The 23,610-nt window shown below is 42.9% G+C and overlaps 1 protein-coding gene across 2 annotated transcripts in view; it reads left to right on the top strand.

Moving 5' to 3' along the window:
- Positions 1-2,136: 2,136 nt before the first annotated feature.
- NOCT (nocturnin) overlaps positions 2,137-23,610 on the top strand; it is a 43,963-nt gene continuing 22,489 nt past the window's right edge. Inside the window, exon 1 of one of the 2 annotated variants that reach the window (XM_049885275.1) lies at positions 2,137-2,424. In XM_049885275.1, the coding sequence (XP_049741232.1) occupies positions 2,235-2,424 (190 nt within the window). In that variant the 5' untranslated portion in view covers positions 2,137-2,234. Of the gene's footprint in view, positions 2,425-12,908; positions 16,220-23,610 lie in introns of those variants that run through there. The other variant, XM_049885276.1, reaches the window with a different exon arrangement.

Below are 23,610 nucleotides of genomic sequence, written 5' to 3'. Positions count from 1 at the left end.
ACCTTTACTTTTTCAAAGAATTTTCCCCCCATCATTTTATTATAAATGTTTCCAAACACACAGAAAAGAAAAAGAATTGTAAATGAACACTCATATACCCACCACCTAGCTTCTACAATCAACAATTTGCTATGTTTGCAAAGCACTTTTTATGGACTAATTTTATTATCAGTTTTTATTTCACCTAATGACTCAGGTATGATTCTATTTGTTTTATAGATAAGGAAACTGAAATTAAGATGGTTTGATGACTTGCCAATGAGATGTCTCACATGAGTTGAGATCAGCATGTGCCAGCTGACTCATCCACACCCTCTGGGTGTTAGATATATAACTTAGGTCTGAAAAACATTTTGAATATCCTTGGTGATAAATAGCTTCCAATTTCACAAGGCAGAGAATCAAGGAAATCACGGGAAAACCAACAAAAAACATTTCTAAGTCAAAGAGCTATTCTTTCTGTGAACTCAAGCACTCTGTGGATTCTGTGACTAACTCACACATCATTCAGAGAGGAATTCAGTCTTAGGTTTCACTCCGCCTCACCCCACTTCCATTCCTAGTTGGTCATCATTTCCTGCCCTATCTATCTGAGGTTTCTCTTTTAGACATTTTTTTCCCCAGTAGCATCAACTTGATGTAGGTCCAGAATCTCACCTCACCTGGTCTCCTGTCTGCTACCTTTTCATGTGCCAGAGGAATATGGCATCCAATTAAACCCAGACCAAACCCACTGCCATGGAATGGATTCCAACTCTTAGCAACCCTATAGGACACCGTAGAACTGCCCCATAGAGTTGGCAAGGATCACCTGGTGGATTCCAACTGCCAACCTTTTTGGTTAGCGGCCATAGCACTTAACCACTACACTACCAGGATTTCCTAATTAAAGCACCAAAAAAAAAAAAAAAAAAACCCAGTGCCATTGAGTCGATTCGGATTCATAGCAACCCTATAGGACTAGCGTTTCCAAGGAGCGCCTGGCAGATTCAAACTGCCGACCCTTTGGTTAGCAGCCGTAGCACTTAACCACTATGCCACCAGTTTCCAATTAAAGCACAGTCCTTACCATATCCCTTCCTGTCTCACAGATCATCAAGAGTCCACCAGTGCCTGCCACAGTAAGTCCGATATATATTAAGTGCCTACCTTCCACAATATAACCTATCGAAGCATCTCTCACTCCCTGGCTTCCATCCTACCTAACAAACGGGAGTCGTTTTCACAAACACACCAAGCGTTTTTCTGCTTATTTCCTTTTTTTCATGTATAACCCCCCTCGCCACCCGCATTCCACATGCGTGAATTCTAGACCTGAATCAACATACTGATCACCGCCCAACTTCGCCCAGAAAACCTTTCTCCATCCCCTCCCCTTCACCACAGTAACCTTTATCACCAACTTGATGGCACCTTGTTTTTTTTTTTTTTGTTACACAGATTTTACTCTGCCTTGTGGCGCTTTATGGTTTGATTTGTCTTGCACCTCTGTCCCCTTTGCCTGAGTGTTAGTCCTTTGTGTTAGTCACCGTTGCCCTCGCACACAGCCGGTGTTTTAACGTATTTACTTTCGTTTAATACAATCACACCCCGGCAGAACGGTCGGCGGCGAACGCCCTTTGCTGCAGCCACACGCACACGCACACACGCCCTATCCCACTCGGACACACACTTGTCCCCCGGGCCACAGCTGTGCAGCGGCCTCGGACTCCCAGTCTGTGGGCGCTTCCATTTCAGCCGGCGGAGGGGAGGCCTATTTCTTAAAACCACTCCAGCAAACACTAGTTACTTTAAATGTCCGACAGACGCCATCCTACGTAGTAGTTCAGACCCTTTCTTTGCGAACAGTATTGCCCCACGTCTACAACCCCAATCTGGTGGGCCGGGTCCGGCCCCACCATCACCGCTTCCCCTCCCTCTTGGCAGCGCCCGCTCTGTCGGCGCGGCGCCGGCTGCTTACCCTCCCGGTCCCGCTCGCCGGCGGCAAGTTGTGTCGCCGCGGCTGCCGCTGCCCCTGCGTCTCCTCACGGGACTTCCTCCACAGGCCTGGGCCGAGCGAGAGGGAGCCCGGCGAGGGGGAGCCCGGCGAGGGGGAGCCCGGCGAGGCGGCGCCCGGCGAGGCGGAGCGCCCACCCCGCTGCACGGCCTGAGGGTCAGCTCGCCCTCCGGCCTCGGCCGGGCTCCGCTCCTCCGGCGCGCGACGAGCCGCGGCTGTGGGGGCTGCGGTGCCCGGCATGTATCGGAGCCCGCGGCGGCTCGGCTCGGCTCTGCTGCGGAGGGACGCGCCCGGCCTGCGCCGCCTGCCCGCCCCCGGCCCGCGCCGCCCGTCGCCCCCGCCGGCGGCCGTCCCCCGGCCCGAGTCCCCCCGGCTCCTGGCGGCGGCCGCGGCGGCCTCCGGCGCCGCGAGCTCGTCTTTCCGAGCAGGTGAGTGCGCGGCGGGTCCGGGCGGAGAAGGCCGCGGGAGCGGAGGCCGCGGGAGCGGGAGCGGGGCCGCCGCCGGAGACGGCGCGGAATGAATGGCGAGCCCGGGGCCTGGGCGGGGGAGGGCGCACTGGCCGGGAAGCGGGGCCTGCCTTCCCGAGCAGTGCTCACGTCGTCTCCCTTTTCCTCTTCGCGTCTCCCTTTTCCTCTTCGCGTCTCCCTTTTCCTCTTCGCGTCTCCCTTTTCCTCTTCGCGTCTCCCTTTTCCTCTTCGCGTCTCCCTTTTCCTCTTCGCGTCTCCCTTTTCCTCTTCGCGTCTCCCTTTTCCTCTTCGCGTCTCCCTTTTCCTCTTCGCGTCTCCCTTTTCCTCTTCGCGTCTCCCTTTTCCTCTTCGCGTCTCCCTTTTCCTCTTCGCGTCTCCCTTTTCCTCTTCGCGTCTCCCTTTTCCTCTTCGCGTCTCCCTTTTCCTCTTCGCGTCTCCCTTTTCCTCTTCGCGTCTCCCTTTTCCTCGTGCCCTCCCTTGCCTGGGGCTCGCATCACGCAAGGTAAGAACCGGGACACTGTGTTTAGGTTCCCGTTTGATTCTTGGATGCCGAACTTTCAGCAGCTCTCGCTCCTACAACAACGTTAAATACCCCTTTTCCAAGGCCGCAAATTGTATGTGTTGGCTATATTTTTTATTATGCTATTTGTGGAGAATTTTATGCAAAAAATGGCACTTAGTTGATGCTGTGGCTTGCATGGCCTAGATGGTCTTTCTTAAGTCGTGTTAACAAGGTATTTGAACGTATTGATTGGTTTTCCGTTTATTTGGAGCCTTCTACTCTTAATACTTCTGTCATTCTTTGTCCTGTATGCCTGGGTCAAGATTTTGTGAAGGTGGATGCTTTCTGTTTGCCAAGAGCCAGTTTTATACATCATGAAACCCTGGACTTGGCCTCTTTGGCACCTTAGTTTCTGCCTGAGGACACATTACAGTGGCCACAAATTAAATAGAAATTAATCATGCTTTTTTTAAAATTGAGAAAGGGGGTTTTGCTTTCAAAGCTGACAGTTACAACAGTAAGAAAGCAAATTTTGCTTGCGTTCAAATTGATGTTTCTGTTGAAGACATCTGTATAACCGTACAGATTATAACGACATTTTCAGCAGAAAGTTCTTAATTCATTTAAGAACACCAAATTGAGCAGTAGGAAGAATATATAAAGATGCATTGTGGCTCGCTTTAATTGACAAAAGTGATCATCCAAAATCTGATTGAAGCCAAAACTAAATTCTATTCAGATTATTGGTCGATGTTTAGGCCAGGATATACTTTCAAAATTAGGGTGTTAATCTGGTTACTGGAGACTCTGAACTCTTAAATTCTTATTAAAAACCCATTGCCGTCGAGTCGATTTGGACTCAGCCACCTTACAGGACAGAGTAGGACTGCCCCACAGGGTTCCAGGGAGCACCTGGTGCGTTTGAACGGCCGGCCGACCTTTCGTTTAGCAGTCAGAGCTCTTCACCACCACACCAGCAGGGCTTCCATTGTTCTTATTAGGAGTGACTCTGACAGTCATAGATTTTTTTTCCCTCAGCTCTGTAGGAATTTGGCACATTTGTGAAATAACTGTTAGAATGAGTCCCACCTAATAACTGTTAGTGTGGATTTTATTTATTTTTTGCTGGAAATTTTCAAGTGAAATGTGATTTTTAAGGTGAGAGAAAAGTAAAACCAGTTGGTATCTTCTCCTGTATTGGCTCACATCATAAATCCCTTCAAAGCCCCTCAAAGATGGGGTTAATCAGCAGGTAAGTCTTGGGAAAACAGATAGCTTAGTCTCCGTGACACAGATACAGACAGCTGTGCTGTTAACTGAGCAGTAAATGCTCAAGTCAGAACATCTGGAATGTTAAGCTTTTGACATAGGGAAGTTCTGATAAAGTTTTTTAAAAGTTCTCTGAAATCCTCTAGTTTTACAGATAAAGAAAGTGAACGATTTTGTGGTGCTTAAACTACTGTAGACAATTACAATGAAGTCTGGGCAGTTTTCCTGTTTGCTGCACTTTAGCTTCAGCAACTGTTGGAAGAAACATATGTGAAGGCATCCCCCCCCAAAAAACCAACCCACTGCCGTCGAGTCGATTCTGACTCATAGCAACCCTATAGGACAGAGTAGAACTGCCCCATAGAGTTTCCAAGGAGTACCTGGCGGACTTGAACTGGCGACCTCTTGGTTAGCAGCTGTAGCCCTTAACCACTACACCCCCAGGGTTCATGCATTCATTGCTTAATCACTCATACATTCAAGGTGTTTAGACAGAGTGTCTCACACACTGTGGGCGCTTTACTTTAGAGGAAGTAAATGGACATGAGCTCTACTCTGCCCTTAAGGAGCTTACTGCCCAGTAGAGAAAGAGATTTGCACAAAGAAATGACTGTTCAATGAAATGGAAACACCTTTTATTCTTTTGTAGTTAACGGTTTGCAAATGGCACCAGACACAGGAGTGCAGAAAGTCCCTTTCGGCAATGTTAATCCTCTTAGGCTTAAAGAGTAGTTGGCAGCTGAGCTGGGCCTTGAAACATGGTTAGGACTGACAGATTAATATAGAGCGTTTTGTTTGAGAAAAAGCACAAGTGGAAGGGGGAAGGCAGAGGTGTGGATGAGCAAGGGTGAGAGGAGAGGTAGGATCAGCATTGGGGGCTTTTTAAAAACGCAAGTTCTTGGATCCTGCCTTACTCATTGCCATCAAGTCCGATCCAACTCATAGCGACCCTACAGGACAGAGTAGAGCTGCCCCATGGGGTTTCCAAGGAGCGGCTGGTGGATTCAAATTGCTGACCTTTTGGTTAGCAGCCATAGCTCTTAACTACTGCACCACTAGGGCTCCAGCGTCCTACCATAGACCTTATTGAATCTGAACCCCCTGATGGTGGGCCCCACATTCCCAAGCAAAATAACAACAAAACTCTCCAGATTTTCCTATGCCACAGAGTTTGGACATCTGGCCCCCACATGTGAGAGGGGCCTTGAAGAAGCTAAAAGCTACTCTTCCCTCCAGAGTCTTTTTTGGGGATGGGGAGAAGTAATGAACCCCAACACCTTGCCTCCTTTGATAATCACTTAAGAGTTCCTAACTTATGTCTCCTTGGCAACAGAGGTTACCGGGAAGACGAGTATAGCTCCTTAAGAGCCATCAAATCAATGGTTGTTAGAATTTGAGGGGGACCTTGGAGATGATCTCATTGACTGTTTTGGTACCTTTCCTCAAGCAAGGATAAAACCCCCAAAAAAAAAAAAAACAACCCAGTGCCATCGAGTCGATTCCAACTCATAGCGACTCTATAGGACAGAGTAGAACTGCCCCCATAGAGTTTCCAGGGAGCACCTGACGGATTCGTACTGCCGACCCTTTGGTTAGCAGCCATAGCACTTAACCACTACGCCACCATAAAGAGGCAGCAGTTGCCACGCTCCTGGATGAAATGGTAGCTGGAGGTCATCCGTGGGCTTATAAATGCCGTCCTCCGGATCCCTCCTCAGATAATGAAGAGCTGGCTGAACTACTGTTCTCCACTCTTGGAACATGCTGCTTTTTTTCCTTGGTACAGTATTAAAGGCAAATACCAGCTCATTTGAGGAGGCGGCTTTATTTCGGATGTCTCTGTTTTCTTAGCTATGTGAGTAAGCTGCTTATGAGAAGGAAGAAATGGTAAAGCTTGTAATTACCAGGCTTCTACAGAATAAATTGCTTTGCTTGTGAGAAAACTAAGGTGTCGTCTGCCTGTAGCATTCAGTGGTAAGCACAGTGAACTAACTGGGAGCTTTTGAGTTAATAACCAGGTCTCCAGAACCACATTCAACACACTTATATATGAACATTTGCAAACCATTGGACCTTGCCTAATGTCTCTCAGCAACACTGAACTTTACCTAGGAAGAAAGCATAAATAAGATCAATTGATATCCGTTGATCTATGAGCTTTACTAAAGCCTTTAAATGTCAAATATTACATTGTGCCACACGGGAATTGTGGCAGGAATTCAGAAGAAAGGGACATTCTTGTGGTTGGATTTGTTTGGAAAAGATGACTTTGAGTAGATGAAAGGAAGGCAGTTTGATGGGAGGGAACAGGGTGGGTGGGGCAGGGAGAGAAGACCACACAATGCCTGGAAGAAGATGGGGGTGTGGCACAGAGATAACACCTTCGGAAAAGGGCATTATGGCTCTTTGTGTGCTTCTGATGCCTCCCAGGAAACCCTGGTGGCTTAGTGGTTAAGTGCTGTGGCTGCTAACCAAAAGCCTGGCAGTTCAAATCTGCCAGGCTCTTCTTAGAAACCCTGTGGGCCATTTCTACTCTGTCCTGTAGGGTCACTATGAGTCAGAATTGACTCTATGGCAATGAGTTTTTTTGTTTGTTCAGTGCTCCCCAGAGTCATTAAAATGCAGATTTCTGGACTTTTAAAATACAGACCTACCTGAATCATTTCCTGAGGCGAAGCCTGCATAATTGTGTGATTAACAAGTGCCCCAGGTGATTCTTTCTGGAAAGCATTTTACAAGCCCCATTCTTTCCTTTCCAAAAGTACTTATCCCTGGCAAGTTTGAGAAACCCTGAAAAGACTCTGGAAGAGTGTTAAGTCCTCTAGGCTTGGGGCCTCAGGCAGTTCTAGAGATCCTTGAGCTAGACCATTTACCTCAGTGAAACCAGCCCTTAGGAGTGGAAAGGAATTAGAGTTAAGTATTTATGCCATTATGGAAACCCTGTAGTGGTTAAGTGGCACAGCTGCTGACCAAAGGGTCAGCCATTCGAATCCTCCAGGTGCTCCTTGGAAACTCTATGGGGCAGTTCTCTTCTGTCCTATAGGGTCGCTATGCGTCAGAATTGACTCGACAACACTGGGTTTTGTTTTGTTTTTTATTTATGCCATTATTATGCCCTGGGTAGTGCAAACAGTTAAATGCTGGGCTCAAACTCCCCAGAGGTGCCTCAGAAGAAAGGCCTGATCATCTACTTCTGGAAGGTCACAGCCATGAAAACCTACAGAGCACAGTTCTACTCTGAAACACATAGAAGGAAAAAAACACCTTGTTGCCGTCAGTTGATTCTGACTCATATTGACCCTACAGGACAGAGTAGAACTGCCCCATAGAGTTTCCAGGGAGCACCTGGTGGATTAGATCTGCCTACCTTTTGGTTAGCAGCAGCTGTAGCTTTTAACCACTATGCCACCAGGGTTTCCATAGGGTCACCATATATATGTGTGTGTGTATATATATATATATAAGACATAGGTTTCTTTGATGTTTTTTAAGAGAAGTGAGATGTCTTGGAAGGAGACAGGAAAGTAGCCTCACAGCATCTGCGTTTGCTGTTAGGAGTCACTCCTGACTAATCAGCATTTGTAAGGCCTTGATGGCCACTTAAAATGGTTATCATTCTTGAATAAATACTTAGAGATCTGCAGGATGATATTCATGGGTGTCTGGCCTCATGGTAGACCCACTTGAACTTTCGTGGACAGCAGCGAAGATATTTTGGATTTGTCCTCATCTTTAAAATGGGGGAACATCAGCCTTCCCACAGGAAGGACTTAAAAACATCAGTTGTCCCCTTGTTTCTACCTGGTTTCAAAGCAACACGCAAACATACAGTTCCCCTGACATGTAGTGTCAGGGATGTGGGCAGGGTGCCCAGGAGAAAAAGGGCGAAAGAAAGTTATTACCATCTGTTTTGGATGTTAATATAAAGTACCTTTTTCTCCTTACGGTGTCCAAAAAAACACTTGGGCGCCACTTGTATCTTCTGAATTACAAGCTTTGTGAGTGAGGTCTGGGCATCTAGTGATTTTGGCATATAGCCAGGGTTGACACAACTTACTGACAACGCAAGTGGACAGCCAGTGGGGAAACTTGTTTTACTAAATGCTTGGAATCCTGTAATAAGTTTGTTACTAACGTGTTGATTCTCATGCCTCCAAAAATTAGAGACTGGTGTTGGGCTATGGGAGCCCTGGTGGCGAAGTGGTTATCAGCTGCTAACCAAAAGGTCGGCAGTTCGAATCCACCAGCGCTCCTTGGAAACGGAATGGGCAGTTCTCTTCTGTCCCATAGGATCACTATGAGTCAGAATCAACTCGATGGCAGTGGGTTTGGGTTTAGGATTGGATTATAGGGCGCCCTGGTGGTGGAGTGGTTAAAGTGCTCAGCTGCCAACCAAAAGGTCGGCAGTTTAAACCCACCAGCAGCTCTGTAGGAGAAAGATGTGGTAGTTTGCTTCCGTAAAGATTACAGCCTTGGAAACCCCATGGGGCAGTTCTACTCTATCCTATAGGGTCACTATGAGTTGGAATCAACTCAATGGCAGCGGATTTTTTTTTTTTTTTTTTAATTGCATTACACATGGTTTCTGGGTGGCACAAATGGTTTGTGCTTGGCTATTAACCTAAAGGTGAGTGGTTCAAAGCCATCCAGCAGTGCCACGAAAGAAAGGCCTGGCTATCTGCTTCCATAAAGATTACAGCCAAGAAAACCCTATGGAGCAGTTCTACTCTGTAACACATGGCATTACCCTGAGTCAGAGTCAACCCGACAGCAACAGATATTGGATTATGGGGGGTTGTGCAGAAAGAAAAATACTAAAACCACTTTTATTCAATCTTCAGAATTGGAGTAGTATGAGAAGTTCATCAAAATAAACACTTAAAAATTACAGCGCAACCAAAATTACATTATTTCTTGCTGTCTTCCTTTCCTACCCTTCTTTTCTATCCTCATCTCTTTGAGCTTCCGGTACTTGGGCAGGTTCATTTGCCAGTCTGCAAATACGCTCTCTCAATATCTTGTCCAATACAACCCCCCACCCCCCAAAAAACTAAACCCGTTGCCATTGAGTCAATTCTGACTCACAAGGTACAGTAAATTACATTGTAGGTTCTAATAATACCTTGAATATAACACTTTTCATTTCCTTTTTGTGTTTTGTTTTCATGGGTGTTAACCATGATTGAGAGTTTGCTGAAGGAAGACGTTTGCCTTTCAAATCTTGTAGGTCAAATACATGTGCTGAGATGTAGTTCTAGAATTTTTCTTTCAGGTGGTTCATTCTTCTGAATTTTATTTGAAAATAATTTCATGGCTTGATATTTTTAAACTACATAAGTAACACATACCCAGTAATAAAATTTTTTTTTCCTCAGAATGTTAAATATCTTTGTGAGTACTAATTATCTCTAGAATCTTAGAGGGTTTCCTTACTGTTGGTATTCCAAAGTGTCAGCAGGAGAAATGCCTCAGCATCGCATGATCCCTTTCCTTGTAAAGATAGCGCAGGAAATTTTTCCATCATTTCTTGCATTATTTTATGTACTGGATTATCTCTTATTCTCATGTTCTTGAGTTCCTGTTAGATTGTTGCCCATACGGATTCATCCTCCATGTCTCTTCTCTCATGTTTTAATACCTTTATCTCTTCTGTAGTTCAGGAGATTGCCTGAACATTTATATTTTGCAGTCATTTTAAGTTTCTGAACATTTTCTAGTTCTCTAATTGTTCCATTCCTCATAGAAGCCTATTCTTCTTTTGTGTCTACAATATTCTCTTGTATCCTGAGATACACAGAGGGTATGTATGCCTGTTTCTTCCTCAGGCCTCTTTGCGAAAGAGGAGAGCTGTTTCCATGGGAAGGTTGTGTGGCGAGTGGGCAGCCAGGATGCACTGTAGAATGTGTGAGAGGGGGCACAGGCTGGGGACCTCCACCTTTGCCAGTGTAAGGAAGGTTTCATTCTGTTCCTTAGTCTGCTTAGCCCCTCAACATGTCCTCCCCGCTCCCTTTTTCTTTTTTTTTAATATTGCTGACTCATTTAGAGGTTCAGAGTTAGCTCCTGATCTGGTCTGCTTCTCTTTCGGGTTCATTACCCTCAGGAGCCTTTCCAAGGCATGTCATCCACTTTTCTTTGACGCAATTCCCTGGTTCTATCTAGAAGGCAAAACCACCTGTGCCAGCATTTTTCTGTGTTGGAGGCGGGGCAGGGTATAACTAGTACAGCAGTTTCATATTCCAGTCTTCAATCAATTACCCTGGCAATTGCTCCTCAGCCTCTCCTGCTGTTTGTATTTGCTGACTCTGGGCCTGGAGTTTCTTCAAGGCACCCTTGGGAAGAACCATGTTTACTGTTGGTGGTCCTACATTTTCTTCCACTCTGATTTCCCTGGTAATTCAAACCTGTCTGTTTCTGTCTTCTTGGAGTTCCTCCAAATTTTTGGCCTTTTCTTGTTTCCAATGTTATTGTTTCATTCTTTTGACATTTTTTTGAATTTATGTACTTTATTTCTAAAAGATCTTAGGAAGGAGACACAGTAAATGTATGTCTGACTTCACTGTCTTGATCTAGAACCAACATGCTCAGTGACCTATTGATTGCATGCAGTAGATCAATTCCCCTTTAAAAATGAGTTGTTGGATAATAAAGGGCATTTGTACAAAGCCAACAGCCAACATCACCCTAAATGGAGAGAGCCTGAAAACTTTCCCATTGAGATTGGGAACCAGACAAGGATGCCCTGTATCACACTCTTATTCAACATTGTGCTGGAAGTCCTAGCCAGAGAAATTAGGCTAGGTAGAGAAATAAAGGGCATCCAGATTGGCAAGGAAGAAGTCAAAGTATCTCTATTTGCAGATGACATGATCTTAAACACAGAAAACCCTAAGGAATCCTCCAGAAAACTACTGAAACTAATAGAAGAGTTCAGTAGAGCATTGGGATACAAGATAAACATACAAAAATCATTTGGATTCCTCTTCGCCAACAAAAAGAACATCGAAGGAGGAAATCACCAAATCAATGCCATTTACAGTAGCCCCCAAGAAGATAAAATACTTAGGAATAAATCTTACCAGAGATGTAAAAGCCTTATACAAAGAAAACTCCAGTACACTTCTGCAAGAAACCAAAAGAGACTTACATAAGTGGAAGGACATACCTTGCTCATGGATAGGAAGACTTAACATTATAAAAATGTCTATTCTGCCAAAAAGTGATCTATACATTTAATGCAATTCCGATGCAAATCGCAAGGACATTCTTTAATGAGATGCAGAAACAAATCACCTATTTCATATGGAAGGGAAAGAGGCCCCGGATAAATAGGGCATTACTGAAAAAGGAGAACAAGGTGAAAGGCCTTACTTTACCTGATTTCAGAACGTATTATACCACCACAGTAGTCAAAACAGCCAGTACTGGTACAACAACAGATACATGGACCGATGGAACAGAATTGAGAATCCAGACATAAATCCATCCACATATGAGCAGTTGATATTTGACAAAGGCCCCAAAACAGTTAAATGGGGGAAAGACAGTCTTTTTAACAAATGGTGCTGACATAACTGGATATCCATTTGCAAAAAAATGAAACAAGACCGATACCTCACTCCATGGCCAAAAACGAACTCAAAATGGATCAAAGACCTAAGTATAAAATCTAAAATGTTAAAGATCATGGAAGAAAAAATAGGGACAATGTTAGGAGCCCTAATACATGGCATAAACAGTATAGAAAACATTATAAAGAACGTAGAAGACAAACTAGATAACTGGGAGCTCCTAAAAATCAAACACTTATGCTCATCCGAAGACTTCTCCAAAAGAGTAAAAAGACTACCTACAGACTGGGAAAAAGTTTTTAGCTATGACATTTCTGATCAGCGCCTGATCTCTAAAATCTACATGATACTGCAAAAACTCAATTGCAAAAAGACAAATAACCCAACTAAAAAATGGGCAAAAGATATGAATAGATGCTTCACTAAATAAGACATTCAGGTAGCTAACAGATACATGAGGAAATGTGCACGATCATTAGCCATTAGAGAAATGCAGATCAAAACTACAATGAGATTTCATCTCACTCCAACAAGGCTGGCATTAATCCAAAAAACACAAAAGAATAAATGTTGGAGAGGCTGTGGAGAGATTGGAACACTTCTGTACTGCTGGTGGGAATGTCAAATGGTACAACCACTTTGGAAATCGATTTGGTGCTTTCTTGAAAAGTTAGAAATAGAACTACCATACGATCCAGCAATCCCGCTCCTTGGAATATATCCCAGAGAAGTAAGAGCCTTTACTTGAACAGATATATGCACACCCATGTTTATTGCAGCACTGTTTACAATAGCAAAAAGATGGAAGCAACCAAGGTGCCCATCAACGGATGAATGGATAAATAAATTATGGTATATTCACACAATGGAGTATTAAAAACCCTACGCATAGATAAAGAACAGTAAGGAATCTGTGAAACATTTCATAACATGGAGGAACCTGGAAGACATTAGCTGAGTGAAATTAGTTACAAAAGGGCAAATATTGTAGAGACCACTATTATAAGAACTTGAGAAATAGTTTAAACTGAGAAGAAAACATTCTTTTGTGGTTATGAGAGGGCGGGGAGGGAGAGGGGTATTCACTAATTAGATAGTAGATAAGAACCACTTTAGGTAAAGGAAAGAGCACACAATACAGGGGAGGTCAGCACAACTGGACTAAACCAAAAGCAAAGAAGTTTCGTGAATAAACTGAATGCTTCGAAGGCCAGCGTAGCAGGGGCAGGTGCCTGGGGACCATGGTTTCAGGGGACATCTAAGTCAATTGGCATAATAAGATCTATTAAAACATTCTGCATCCCACTTTGTAAAGTGGTGTCTGGGGTCTTAAACGCTAGCAAGCAGCCATCTAAGATGCATCAATTGGTCTCAACCCACCTAGATCAAAGGAGAATGAAGAACACCAAGGACACGAGGCAATTACGAGCCCAAGAGACAGAAAGGGCCATATGAACCAGCAACTACCTCATCATGAGACCAAAAGAACTAGATGGTGCCCAGCTACAACCGATGACTGCCCTGACAGGGAACACAACAGAGAACCCCTGAGGGAGCAGGAGAGCAGTGGGATGCAGACCCCAAATTCTCATAAGACCAGACTTTTAATGGTCTGACTGAGACTGGAAGGACCCCGGTGGTCATGGCTCCCAGACCTTCTTTTGCCCCAGGACAGGAACCATTCCCAAAGCCAACTCTTCAGACAGGGATTGGACTGGACAGTGGGTTGGAGAGGGATGCTGGTGAGGAGTGAGCTTCTTGGATCAGGTGGACACTTGAGACTGTGTTGGCATCTCCTGCCTGGGGGGGAGATGAGAGGGTGGAGGGGGTTAGAAGCTGGCGAAAAGGACACGAAAATAGAGAGTGGAGGGAAAGAGCGGGCTGTCTCATTAGGGGGAGAGTAATTGGGAATATGTACCAAGGTGTATACGGGTTTTTGTGTGAGAGACTGACTTGATTTGTAAACTTTCACTTAAAGTACAGTAAGAACTGTTTAAAAATATATATATCGTTCATGGGTAGCAGAAACCGTTTGCACTGAACTGCTAAAGACTGGTATTTTGAACATACCAGCAGTGCTATAGGAAGAAGGGCTGGTGATCTACTTCTGTAAAGATTACAACTAAGAAAACCCTGTGGAACAGTTCTACTGTATAACAAAAAGGGTTGCCATCAATTAGAATTGACTCAATGGCAACAGTTTTGGTTTCTTTTTTTTTTCTCCCCATAAAATATTATTGCTCTTTAGATTTTCTTCCCCCCAGCCATTTAAAAACGTAAAAGCCATTCTCAGTTCACAGGCGTCACAAACACAGGCAGCAAGCCAGATTTGACTCACAGGCCATAGTTTGCAGACTCCTGATGTGGAGAGAAGAACCTAGTAGTGTCAGTGAAATACTTCCTTTAGCTTCTACCATTCCATTCATTACTGCAAAAATGGGCCTTTTTTTTTTTATTGTGCTTTAAGTGAAAGTTTACAGTTCAAGTTAGTTTCTCATACAAAAATTTATATACACATTGTTATGTGACCCTAGTTGCTTTCCCTCTAATGTGACAGCACACTCCTCCTCTCCACCCTGTATTTCCTGTGTCCACTCATCCAGCTCCTGCCCCCTTCTGCCTTCTCATCTTGCCTCCGGACATGAGCTGCTCACTTAGTCTCATGTGTCTACTTGAGCTAAGAAGCACACTCCTCACCAGTATTATTTTATGTCTTATAGTCCAGTCTAAACTTTGTCTGAAGACTTGGCTTTGGGAATGGTTTTAGTTTTGGGCTAACAGAGTCCGGGGGCCCTGTCCTCTGGGGTCCCTCCAGTCTCAGTCAGACCATTAAGTCTTGTCTTTTTACTAGAATTTGAGTTCTGCATCCCACTTTTCTCCTGCTCCATCAGAGACTCTCTACTCTGTTCCATGTCAGGGCAGGCATTGGTGATAGCTGGGTACCACCATCTAGTTCTTCCAGTCTCAGGCTGATGGAGGAGTCTCTGGTTTATGTGGCCCTTTCTGTCTCTTGGGCTAATATTTTCCTTATGTCTTTGGTGTTCTTCATTCTCCTTTGCTCCAGGCGGGTTGAGACCAATTGATGTATCTTAGATTGCCACTTGCTAGCTTTTAAGACGCCAGATGCCACTCACTAAAGTGGGATGCAGAACATTTTCTTAATAAACTTTGTTATGCCAGTTGACCTAGATGTTCCCTGAAACCATGGTCCCCCAGACCCCTGCCCCTGCTACTCAGTCCCTCGAAGTGTTTGGTTATATTCAGGAAACTTCTTAGCTTTTGGTTTAGTCCAGTTGTGCTGACCTCCCCTACATTGTGTGTTGTCCTTCCCTTCACCTAAGACGGGCCATTTTCTTGAGTAACCCAGAAATGCTAGTGATGGGTACGTGAAGTGACATAGACCCGTGTGTGTGCATAGAGTATCCTCCAGTTTTTTTTAATTGTGTTTTAGGCGACAATTTATAGCGCAAATTAATTTTTCATTCAAAAATAGTATCCACAGATAGCTTTGTGACATTGTTGCAATTTCCGCAATGTGTCAGTGCTCTGCCGCTTTCCTCTTCCACCCTGGGTTCTCCATGTTCATTGGTCCAGTTTTCCTGTCCCTCCCTGCCTTCTCAACTTTGCTTTTGGGCAGGCGTTGCCCGTTTGGTCTGTTATACTTGATTGAACTAAGAAAGAAGCACGTTCCTCACATGTGTTACTGTTTGTTTTATCTTTGGCTAAAAGGCAGACTTCTGGAGTGGCTTCAGTTCTGAGTTAGCAGGGTGCTGGGAGGACATAGTCTCGGGGGTGAAGTATCCTCCAGTTTGGTTGACCTTTGTGCAGGTGACGTTTGGCACACATTTTATTAATGTCTTAGTGGGAAGCAAATTTAGTTTCTGCTTTTTCACAGTTCACTTCAGAGCATTGTACTAAAAAAGCCTGACTTGTAGAAATGACTGGCCCACCAGCTAACAATTGAGCTTATATTGTGGAGAGATTTCTTTTTCCATAGAAATATTTTCTAGATGAATTCGGCATGACTAAAGGTACGACTCAGCCTTGCCTGGAAAACCCTTTGGCATTCTTGTCGAGTCTGCAACTGCTGCATCATAAAGAAAGGTCATTGGATTGTCAGGCTGTGTCTAGGTGCTTGTATTTTTAGACACGTTAGTTCGAGAGTCCTTCCCTTCACTTAATATCTCTGTTAATGTCATGCGGATCATGACACTGCTTTGTACACTTTGTTCTTTGCCAGCGTGTGTGCCTTGATGGTGGTGACGTTGACAAATGGAGGGAGGTGGAACTTGACCTCTGTTTATTCCTGGCACTAAGAATGAGCTGCTGTGTGTGCCTTTGGCAGGCTCCATCCCAGCTGTGGTGACTCGGTTGCAGCACTGTGGGAAATGCTGATGAGCAGGAGTCCAAGGTTCAGGTAACCCTGCAGAACCAAATCGTCTTACTTAGTAGTTGTGCGATCCTGAGAAAACTATTTAATCTCTTAACCTCAGTACCAGAGTCGGCAGAAATGGTGAATACAGTACCTTCTTCAGCAAATTGTTGGAAAGAGTAAATGAAAATACCCGGAAGTAGCATGACATATGGTAGGCTGTCTGTTAATAGCCCTCTCCTTAAACCCAACAAGTGAATTTCATGAGGTTTAACAGAATAGCTGACATTTAACTGATCGCTTTTAAATAAATCCTCACAGCAACCCAGTGACACAGTTATCACCAAATGAAAAAAGCTGAGGCACGGAAAGGTTAAATTGTCCAGGATCATTTTAGTAAAAGGTGGAGTCACGATTTGAAATCAGCCAGCCTGACTCCAGAGTTCATGTGTTTTAACTCAACTGAACTGTCGCCTGCTCGCACAGAGCAAAGCTGAGGCTTCAGCCACGAAGCATTCATATACTAACGTACTCTGTTGCTAAGTACTCCAGGCCTGCCTGTGGCATTTAGTCAGAAGAGCTCCTTAAACAGGTTTGAAGACTGGTCACTGACTGAAGTATGGACCCTCACCAGAAAGTAGTATCTTCCTAAATTGGCACTTAAAACCCAATTTCTAGGACCCAGGAGTGAATGTATTATTATTCCAGATTCATACTAATGCGCAGAATTTGAAGGTGTCCACATGCGTTTACCAGGTGGACCTTCAGTGGACTTGTAGCACTGTTTGAGTTTTGGTGTTCTAGCTAGCAGGGTGCATACTCACAGAGAGGACCCTGATCACAGCCTGACGAAATTCCAAAAAGACAGAGTTGCATTTAATAGTGACTCTGGACATTTAAACTTCTGAACCTCTGTCCTCATCATTGGTGTTAATAATAGCTGACTCACCTGCTTCGAGGGGTTCTTGCGAGGATAACAGGAAGTACTCTACCGGTGCAAGGCAGTTCCTTCGTCTGTGTGACAGGATTCCTTGGCACATCGCTGTCACTTGCCACCTCTTATTAACATTTTTAAAACATTGGGCTGGATACCAGGAAAGTGGTGGACAAGGTAGAAGCAAACCCCGCCCTCATGGAGCTTCCAGTCTAATGGGTAAAGGATAGGAATTGTAGTTCAGATATCCAAGGGCAACCTAAGTAAGAGAAGCCGACCAAAAAAAAAAACAAAACCCAAACCCCTTGCTGTTGCGTCAATGTCAGCTCATAGTGAGCCTATAGGACAGAATAGAACTGCCCCATAGGGTTTCCAAGGAGTGCCTGGTGAATTTGAACTGCCGACCTTTTGGTTAGCAGCCATAACTCTTAACCACTTCGCCACCAGGGTTTCCATGTAAGAGAAGCAGACCAGGTGTAAGGAAAAGAGAGCAGTTGGCTTGATGAAAGAAGAGGAGGCTACAGCTGTATGTGACACCCTGTAGGCTCGGGGGCTAAGAATCTTTGCTGGTTCCTTCAGTAAGTCTTAAACATGTACCCCGTATCCTCCGTCCTGGGCTACCAAGCAGTTTTACCTTGATGGGTATCTTATGGGCGTTTTCACTCACTTATCTTGAAGGTGGGCACACTTATGCAGGAACTTCTCTAAGAAACCTTATGAAAATTAGCTGTTTTGTCTTGTCTAAACTTTGAGGTGATTCAATTCATGGCCAGTAGATGGCAGCATTGGACAGATGTTTCAGTGAAGCGTTCCTGTGACGTTGTTTGTCGTTTTTTGTGTACTTTTTTCCCTTAAGGTTTTCTTGGGCTCAAGGTTGATGAGCTCCCCCAGTTTCCCAGGTGTGTATCCAAGACAATTGTGGCTTTTGTTCATTCTTTGGTTTTTAATTGTTGTTTTTGCTGAGCCACCGTTTGAAGAGACTAAGGTCTAATTGTGAGAGAAATTACTCAGACTCTGAATGGTTTGGACAAAGCCCAGGACAAGCAGTTGCTGGGTAACTAGAGAAACACTATGTGAAGAGAGGTGTCTTTTGTGACTTCTGAGTGATATTAGGACTGTTGGGAATGTGAGGCACAGTCAGTTTGGGTCTCACTGTTGAGGTTCTCATCGAATGTTGTAATTATTGATGGCAAGGTGTTTCATTAAACCCTGGTCATTTTCTTCTAATGGTCAGCACACTTAGGAGCTTGTATCTGCCTGTCGATCTATTTTTAAGAAGTATGTATTAATGGAAAGTGTTAGGGGGCAGCATGTGTTCTAATATTTTAGTGATTGGCCCACTTCTCTCTTGCTTTGTTTTTTAGGAAAGGAAAAAACAAAACAAACAGAAAAACCCATTGTCATCTAGTTGATTCTGAATCATAGCGACCGTATAAGACAGAGTAGAACTGCTCCATAGGGTTTCCAAGGAGCAGCTGGTGGATTCAAACTGCCGACCTTTTAGTTAGGAGCCTAGTTCTTAACCACTGTGTCACCAGGGCTCCAAGGGGTGAAGGGAAACGAAATTCCAGGAGAATGTGCACGCCTGCTGAGATTTTTATACTACAGTATTTCAGGAATTTAAATAATCTGAATTCTCGAGCCAATCCTTACAGGCGGTTATAAGAGTAAGATGAATCATTACTCCTCTAAAGTAAAATAAGGTTCAAGGAATGAAGACTTCCTGTTCTGAATGTGTATGGAAGTATGTGGATGGAATTAATAAATGGCCGGAAATGGGGGTGCTGCTGCTAAATGAATAGCCATGCATAAGAAATAAAGCTATAAATTATATATCATGTATATCGCATTTAGAATGAGGGCTGATACTTTTTTCTAGTGAAATGGCTGAAGAAAATGAATTCAGGGTAAAAAAAAAAAAAAGAGTACATACAGAGTCAAATAAAAAATGCTCACCTCCAAACAAATATAAAACTGGACCTAGAATCCAGTATGAGTGCCAAATAAAGTTCAACAGAGGTTTTGCCAAGATTTAGTTCTTTTCAGTTTCTTTCCACAGGGATGAATTGTTTGTGCTGTCTAGCCTCAGGAAATAGGCTTTGAATATTGAGTTATTCTACTTGAAGATCTTTTTGAAGTTCGTTATAGCAACCCTTATTAAGGTATATAACTAAGGTATATAACCTCTATAGAAAGAATTGAAAGCTTGGGATCCGACATATATTTATGTGTGGAAGCAATTGTTTTGAAATAAAGTTATTTTTAAAAATGAGTGGGAAACAATGAGAATTGTTACCAAGTTATTCCCTCATGTTTAAAATGGGGATAATAAATAGTTACCTCCCAGAATTGTGATGAAATTTAATTGAGAATGCAATTAAAGCGAGCAGATTTTGTGATTGGTGAATATTAAGTACATAATAGTCATTAGCTATCATTGTTATCCTTCAGGTGGGAGGGAGAGAAACGTGCCCTGTAATATAATCTTCAACCTTATTTTGTTGTCAAATTTAAATAAATACACTTTCTACGTTGCAGTCTTTAGCAAGTCTAAGCCATGTATCACCAGAAAGTTTTGGAAAACATACCCTTCAGAATGACGCACATGTAAGTGCATATGTTCTTGGGACTAGAAGTAGAAAAGAAAAACCGAAGATGGGAGAAGTGAGTTGGGGACTTTTCCAAATCCCTTAGGACTTGATTCAGTGACAGGACTTTATGAGAAGAGTATTTTTGAAGTATAGAAAATCCAGTTTGGATGTTAGGAAGATAAGCACAGAGGTAACAGATTACCCGTGACTTTGGAGGTAGTTTTAGTCCCTGGAGCAGCGTGGAGACAGCCTTACTGTCTAGAAAAGAGCATCGGTCTCCAAGCTTTTTTGGTCGTATATTCTATCACTTAAAAAAAGAAAAAAAATTAGATATATGCTGTGTATGTGTATGAACTGTATACATGTCTACTTTCAATGTCTATATTAAACATTTCATTTCAGCGTTTGCAGATAAAAGATAGAAGTTCTCGTTTTCTTTCCAGGGGATCGATTGGTGTCTGCTGGGATGGAACCACCCGCACTGAGAAGATGATTGCTGCAGAGTAGAAGTTCTCAGACTCTTTATTCTCAGAATCCCTTTTGTTGTTGTTTTTAATTGCCATCGATTCGATTCTGACTCACGCATTCTTTAAAAATATTGAAGGCCCCAGAGAACTTTTGTTTATATGGATGATATCAGAAAATAAAACTTGAGAAAAATTTTAAATGGTTATCAATTTATTTCATAATAATGAACTCATTAATGTTAATAAGTAACATTTTTAAGGAAAAATAACTATATTTTCCAAAACAAGAAGAATTTAGTGAAAAGAGTTGCATTGTTTTATATTTTTGGAAATCTCTTAAAACCCTGCTTAGTAGGAGGAGATAACTGCATTCTCATTTCCGCTTCTGTGCTGAGCCCGTTGTGATAGGTGGTTTGGGTTGAAGTATATGAAGAAAATTCAGTCTGTGTTATTGAAAAAGAATATATTAGTACCCTTTTTGGATATTGTAGTATTTGTGGTAGCTTCTTAAAGGTTGATGGTTGGCAGCCACGTGGACTCTGAAGCCGTATCTACGAACTTTTGCTATCCTCTTGCATTAAAATGCGTTGATGTGTCTGGTACTTTGAGTGCAGCTTTCACCCACGTGTGATTTTGTAATACCAGCATTGGTCATTTGGAAAATAGCGGTTCACCGGGTTACCCAGGTCTTCCAAATGTTATACGGTATCAGAAAATAACAGTTGATATGAGCACCATGTTCGTCAGACAAGTCATTAAGTATTGAGAACCTGTCACGCTCACCATGGCAAATACAAGTTTTCACTTGAAAATTTTTGTCATTGACTCAAATACTCTCAATAGTTTTCCTTTTAGGTGACAGGCTCACTTCAGACATTTTAGATAAAATGTCTGCCTAATATCTATATATAGTCAACCAGAAGGTAAAAACGATGTCCATGAAAAGAGGGGCCGGATCACCTTGTAGTGCAGGCAGTCGCACAAGTGCTTTTCTTCAAGACATCGTATTTTGGTCTGCAGCAGCGGTGCTTTATGTGTACTTTCCATTTGTCACACTGAAGATTGAAAAGACACGGATTCAAGCCTCCAGATTTAACAACCGGCGTTTTAACTCGAGTACGTGGTGGCGAAGAATACAGTGGCTGCTAGTACCGTTTGATACTGTTGTCTTCATTCATGCTAAGACACCAGGAGTTTTAGCTACTGTAAACAAGGATCCGCAGCACAGTGAAAAAGGCAAATGATGTGTGGCAGTCTGCTTCCATAAAGATTTACAGCCTTGGAAACCCTACGGGGCAGTTCTACTCTGTTCTACAAGGTTGCTATGAGTTGGAATCGCCTCAACAGCAGTGGGGTTTTTTTTTTTTATTATTATGAAAATAGTTTTGATTTTGTATACCTCCTAACTATTGCCAAGGCCATCTTTTCCAACTATTAACCCTTCTTCTTTGTTTCCAATTTTTGCATTCCAATCACCAGTAATTATCAATGCATGTTTGATAAATTTCAGACTGGAGAAGTTGGTAAAAATCTTCATCTTTGGCCCTAGTGGTTAGTGCATAAATCTGAATAATAGTCAGATTAACTGGTCTTCCTTATAAGTGTTGTACTTCAGGATAGATCTTAAAATGTTCTTTTTGACAATGAATGTGGTGCCATTTTACTTCAATTTGTCATTCCCAGTATAGTAGACGTTAAGTATATCCAACCTGAATTTAGAGACCGTCTCAAGAATAGATTTGATGCATTGAACACTAATGATTGAAAACCCGACGAGTTGTGGGATGACATTAATACATGACAATCATACATGAGGAAACCAAAAGTCACTAAAGGGGAAAGAAAAAAAAGATCAAATTGGATGTCAGAAGGGACTCTGAAACTTGCTCTTAAACGTAGAAATGGAATGGAAGAAATGATGAAGTAAAAGCTGAACAGAAGATTTCAAAGGGCGATTCAAAAAGAAAAAGTAAAGTATTATGACAAAATATACAAAGACCTGGAGTTAGAAAACTAAAAGGGAAGAATACACTCAGCATTTCTCAAGAAAGAACTGAAGAAAAATTTCGAGCTTTGAGTTGCAATACTGAAGGATTCTATGGGGAAAATATTGAACGACGATGCAGGAGGCATCTAAAGAAGATGGATGGACTATGCAGTCACTCTACGAAAAATAATTGGTTGACGTTCAACCAATGGTCCTGAAGGAAGAATTCCAAGCTACACTGAAGGCATTGGTGAAAAACAAGGCTCCAGGAATTGATGGAATACCAATTGAGATGTCTCAGCAAATAGATGCAACGCAGGAAGCGTTTACTTGTCTATGCCAAGAAATTTGGAAGATAGCTACCTGGCCAACCAACTGGAAAAGATCCATATACGTGCCTATTCCAAAGAAAGGTGATCCAGCAGAATGTGGAAATTATCGAACAATATCATTAATATCACTTGCAAGTAAAATTATGCTGAAGATAATTCAAAAATGGTTGCAGCAGTACATTGACAAGCAACTGCCAGAAATTCAAGCTGGATTCAGAAAAAAATGTAGAATGAGGGGTATCATTGCCAATATCAAATAGATCTTAGTTGAAAGCAGAATGCCAAAGAGATGTTTACTTATTTTTATTTATTGACTATGCGGTCATTCGACTGTGGACCATAACAAATTATGGTTAACAAATTGCGAAGAATGAGAATTCCGGAACACTTAATTGTGCTCATGAGGAACATGTAAATAGATCAAGCGGCAGTTGTTCAAATAGAACTAGGGGATACTGTGTGGTTTAAAGTCAGGAAATGTGTGCTTCAGGGTTGTATCCTTTCACCATGCTTATTCAGTGTGTTCGCTGAGCAAATAATACAAGAAGCTGGGCTACCTGAAGAGGAAAGTGGGATCGGGATTGGAGGGAGACTCATTAACAACCTGTGCTATGCAGATGACACAGCGGTTCTTGCTGAAAGAGAAGAGGACTTGAAGCACTTACTGATGAAGGTCAAAACTAAAGACTTAAGTATGGATTATATCTCAACATAAAGAAAACAAAAATCCTCACAACTGGGCCAATAAGCAGCATCATGATAAATGGGATAACATTGAAGTTGTCAATGATTTCATTTTACTTGAATCCACAGTCAATGCCCGTGGAAGCAGCAGTCAAGAAATCAAAAGACACATTGCATTGGGCAAATCTGCTGCAAAAGACATCTTCAAAGTGTTAAAAAGTACCCTGAGGACTAAGATGCACCTGACCCAAGCCATGGTATTTTCAATCACCTCATACTCATGGAAAGCTGGGCAATGAATAAGGAAGACCAAAGAAGAATTGATGTATTTCAATTATGGTGCTGGCAAAGAATATTGAATATACCATGGCCTGCCAGAAGAACGAACAAAATGTCTTCAAAGAAGCACAGCCAGCGTGCTCCTTAGAAGGGAGGATGGCA

The sequence above is a fragment of the Elephas maximus genome, chromosome 5 (assembly GCF_024166365.1).
Source record: "Elephas maximus indicus isolate mEleMax1 chromosome 5, mEleMax1 primary haplotype, whole genome shotgun sequence".
NCBI classification, from domain to species: domain Eukaryota; kingdom Metazoa; phylum Chordata; class Mammalia; order Proboscidea; family Elephantidae; genus Elephas; species Elephas maximus.
This window is presented reverse-complemented; position numbering and strand designations above follow the sequence as displayed.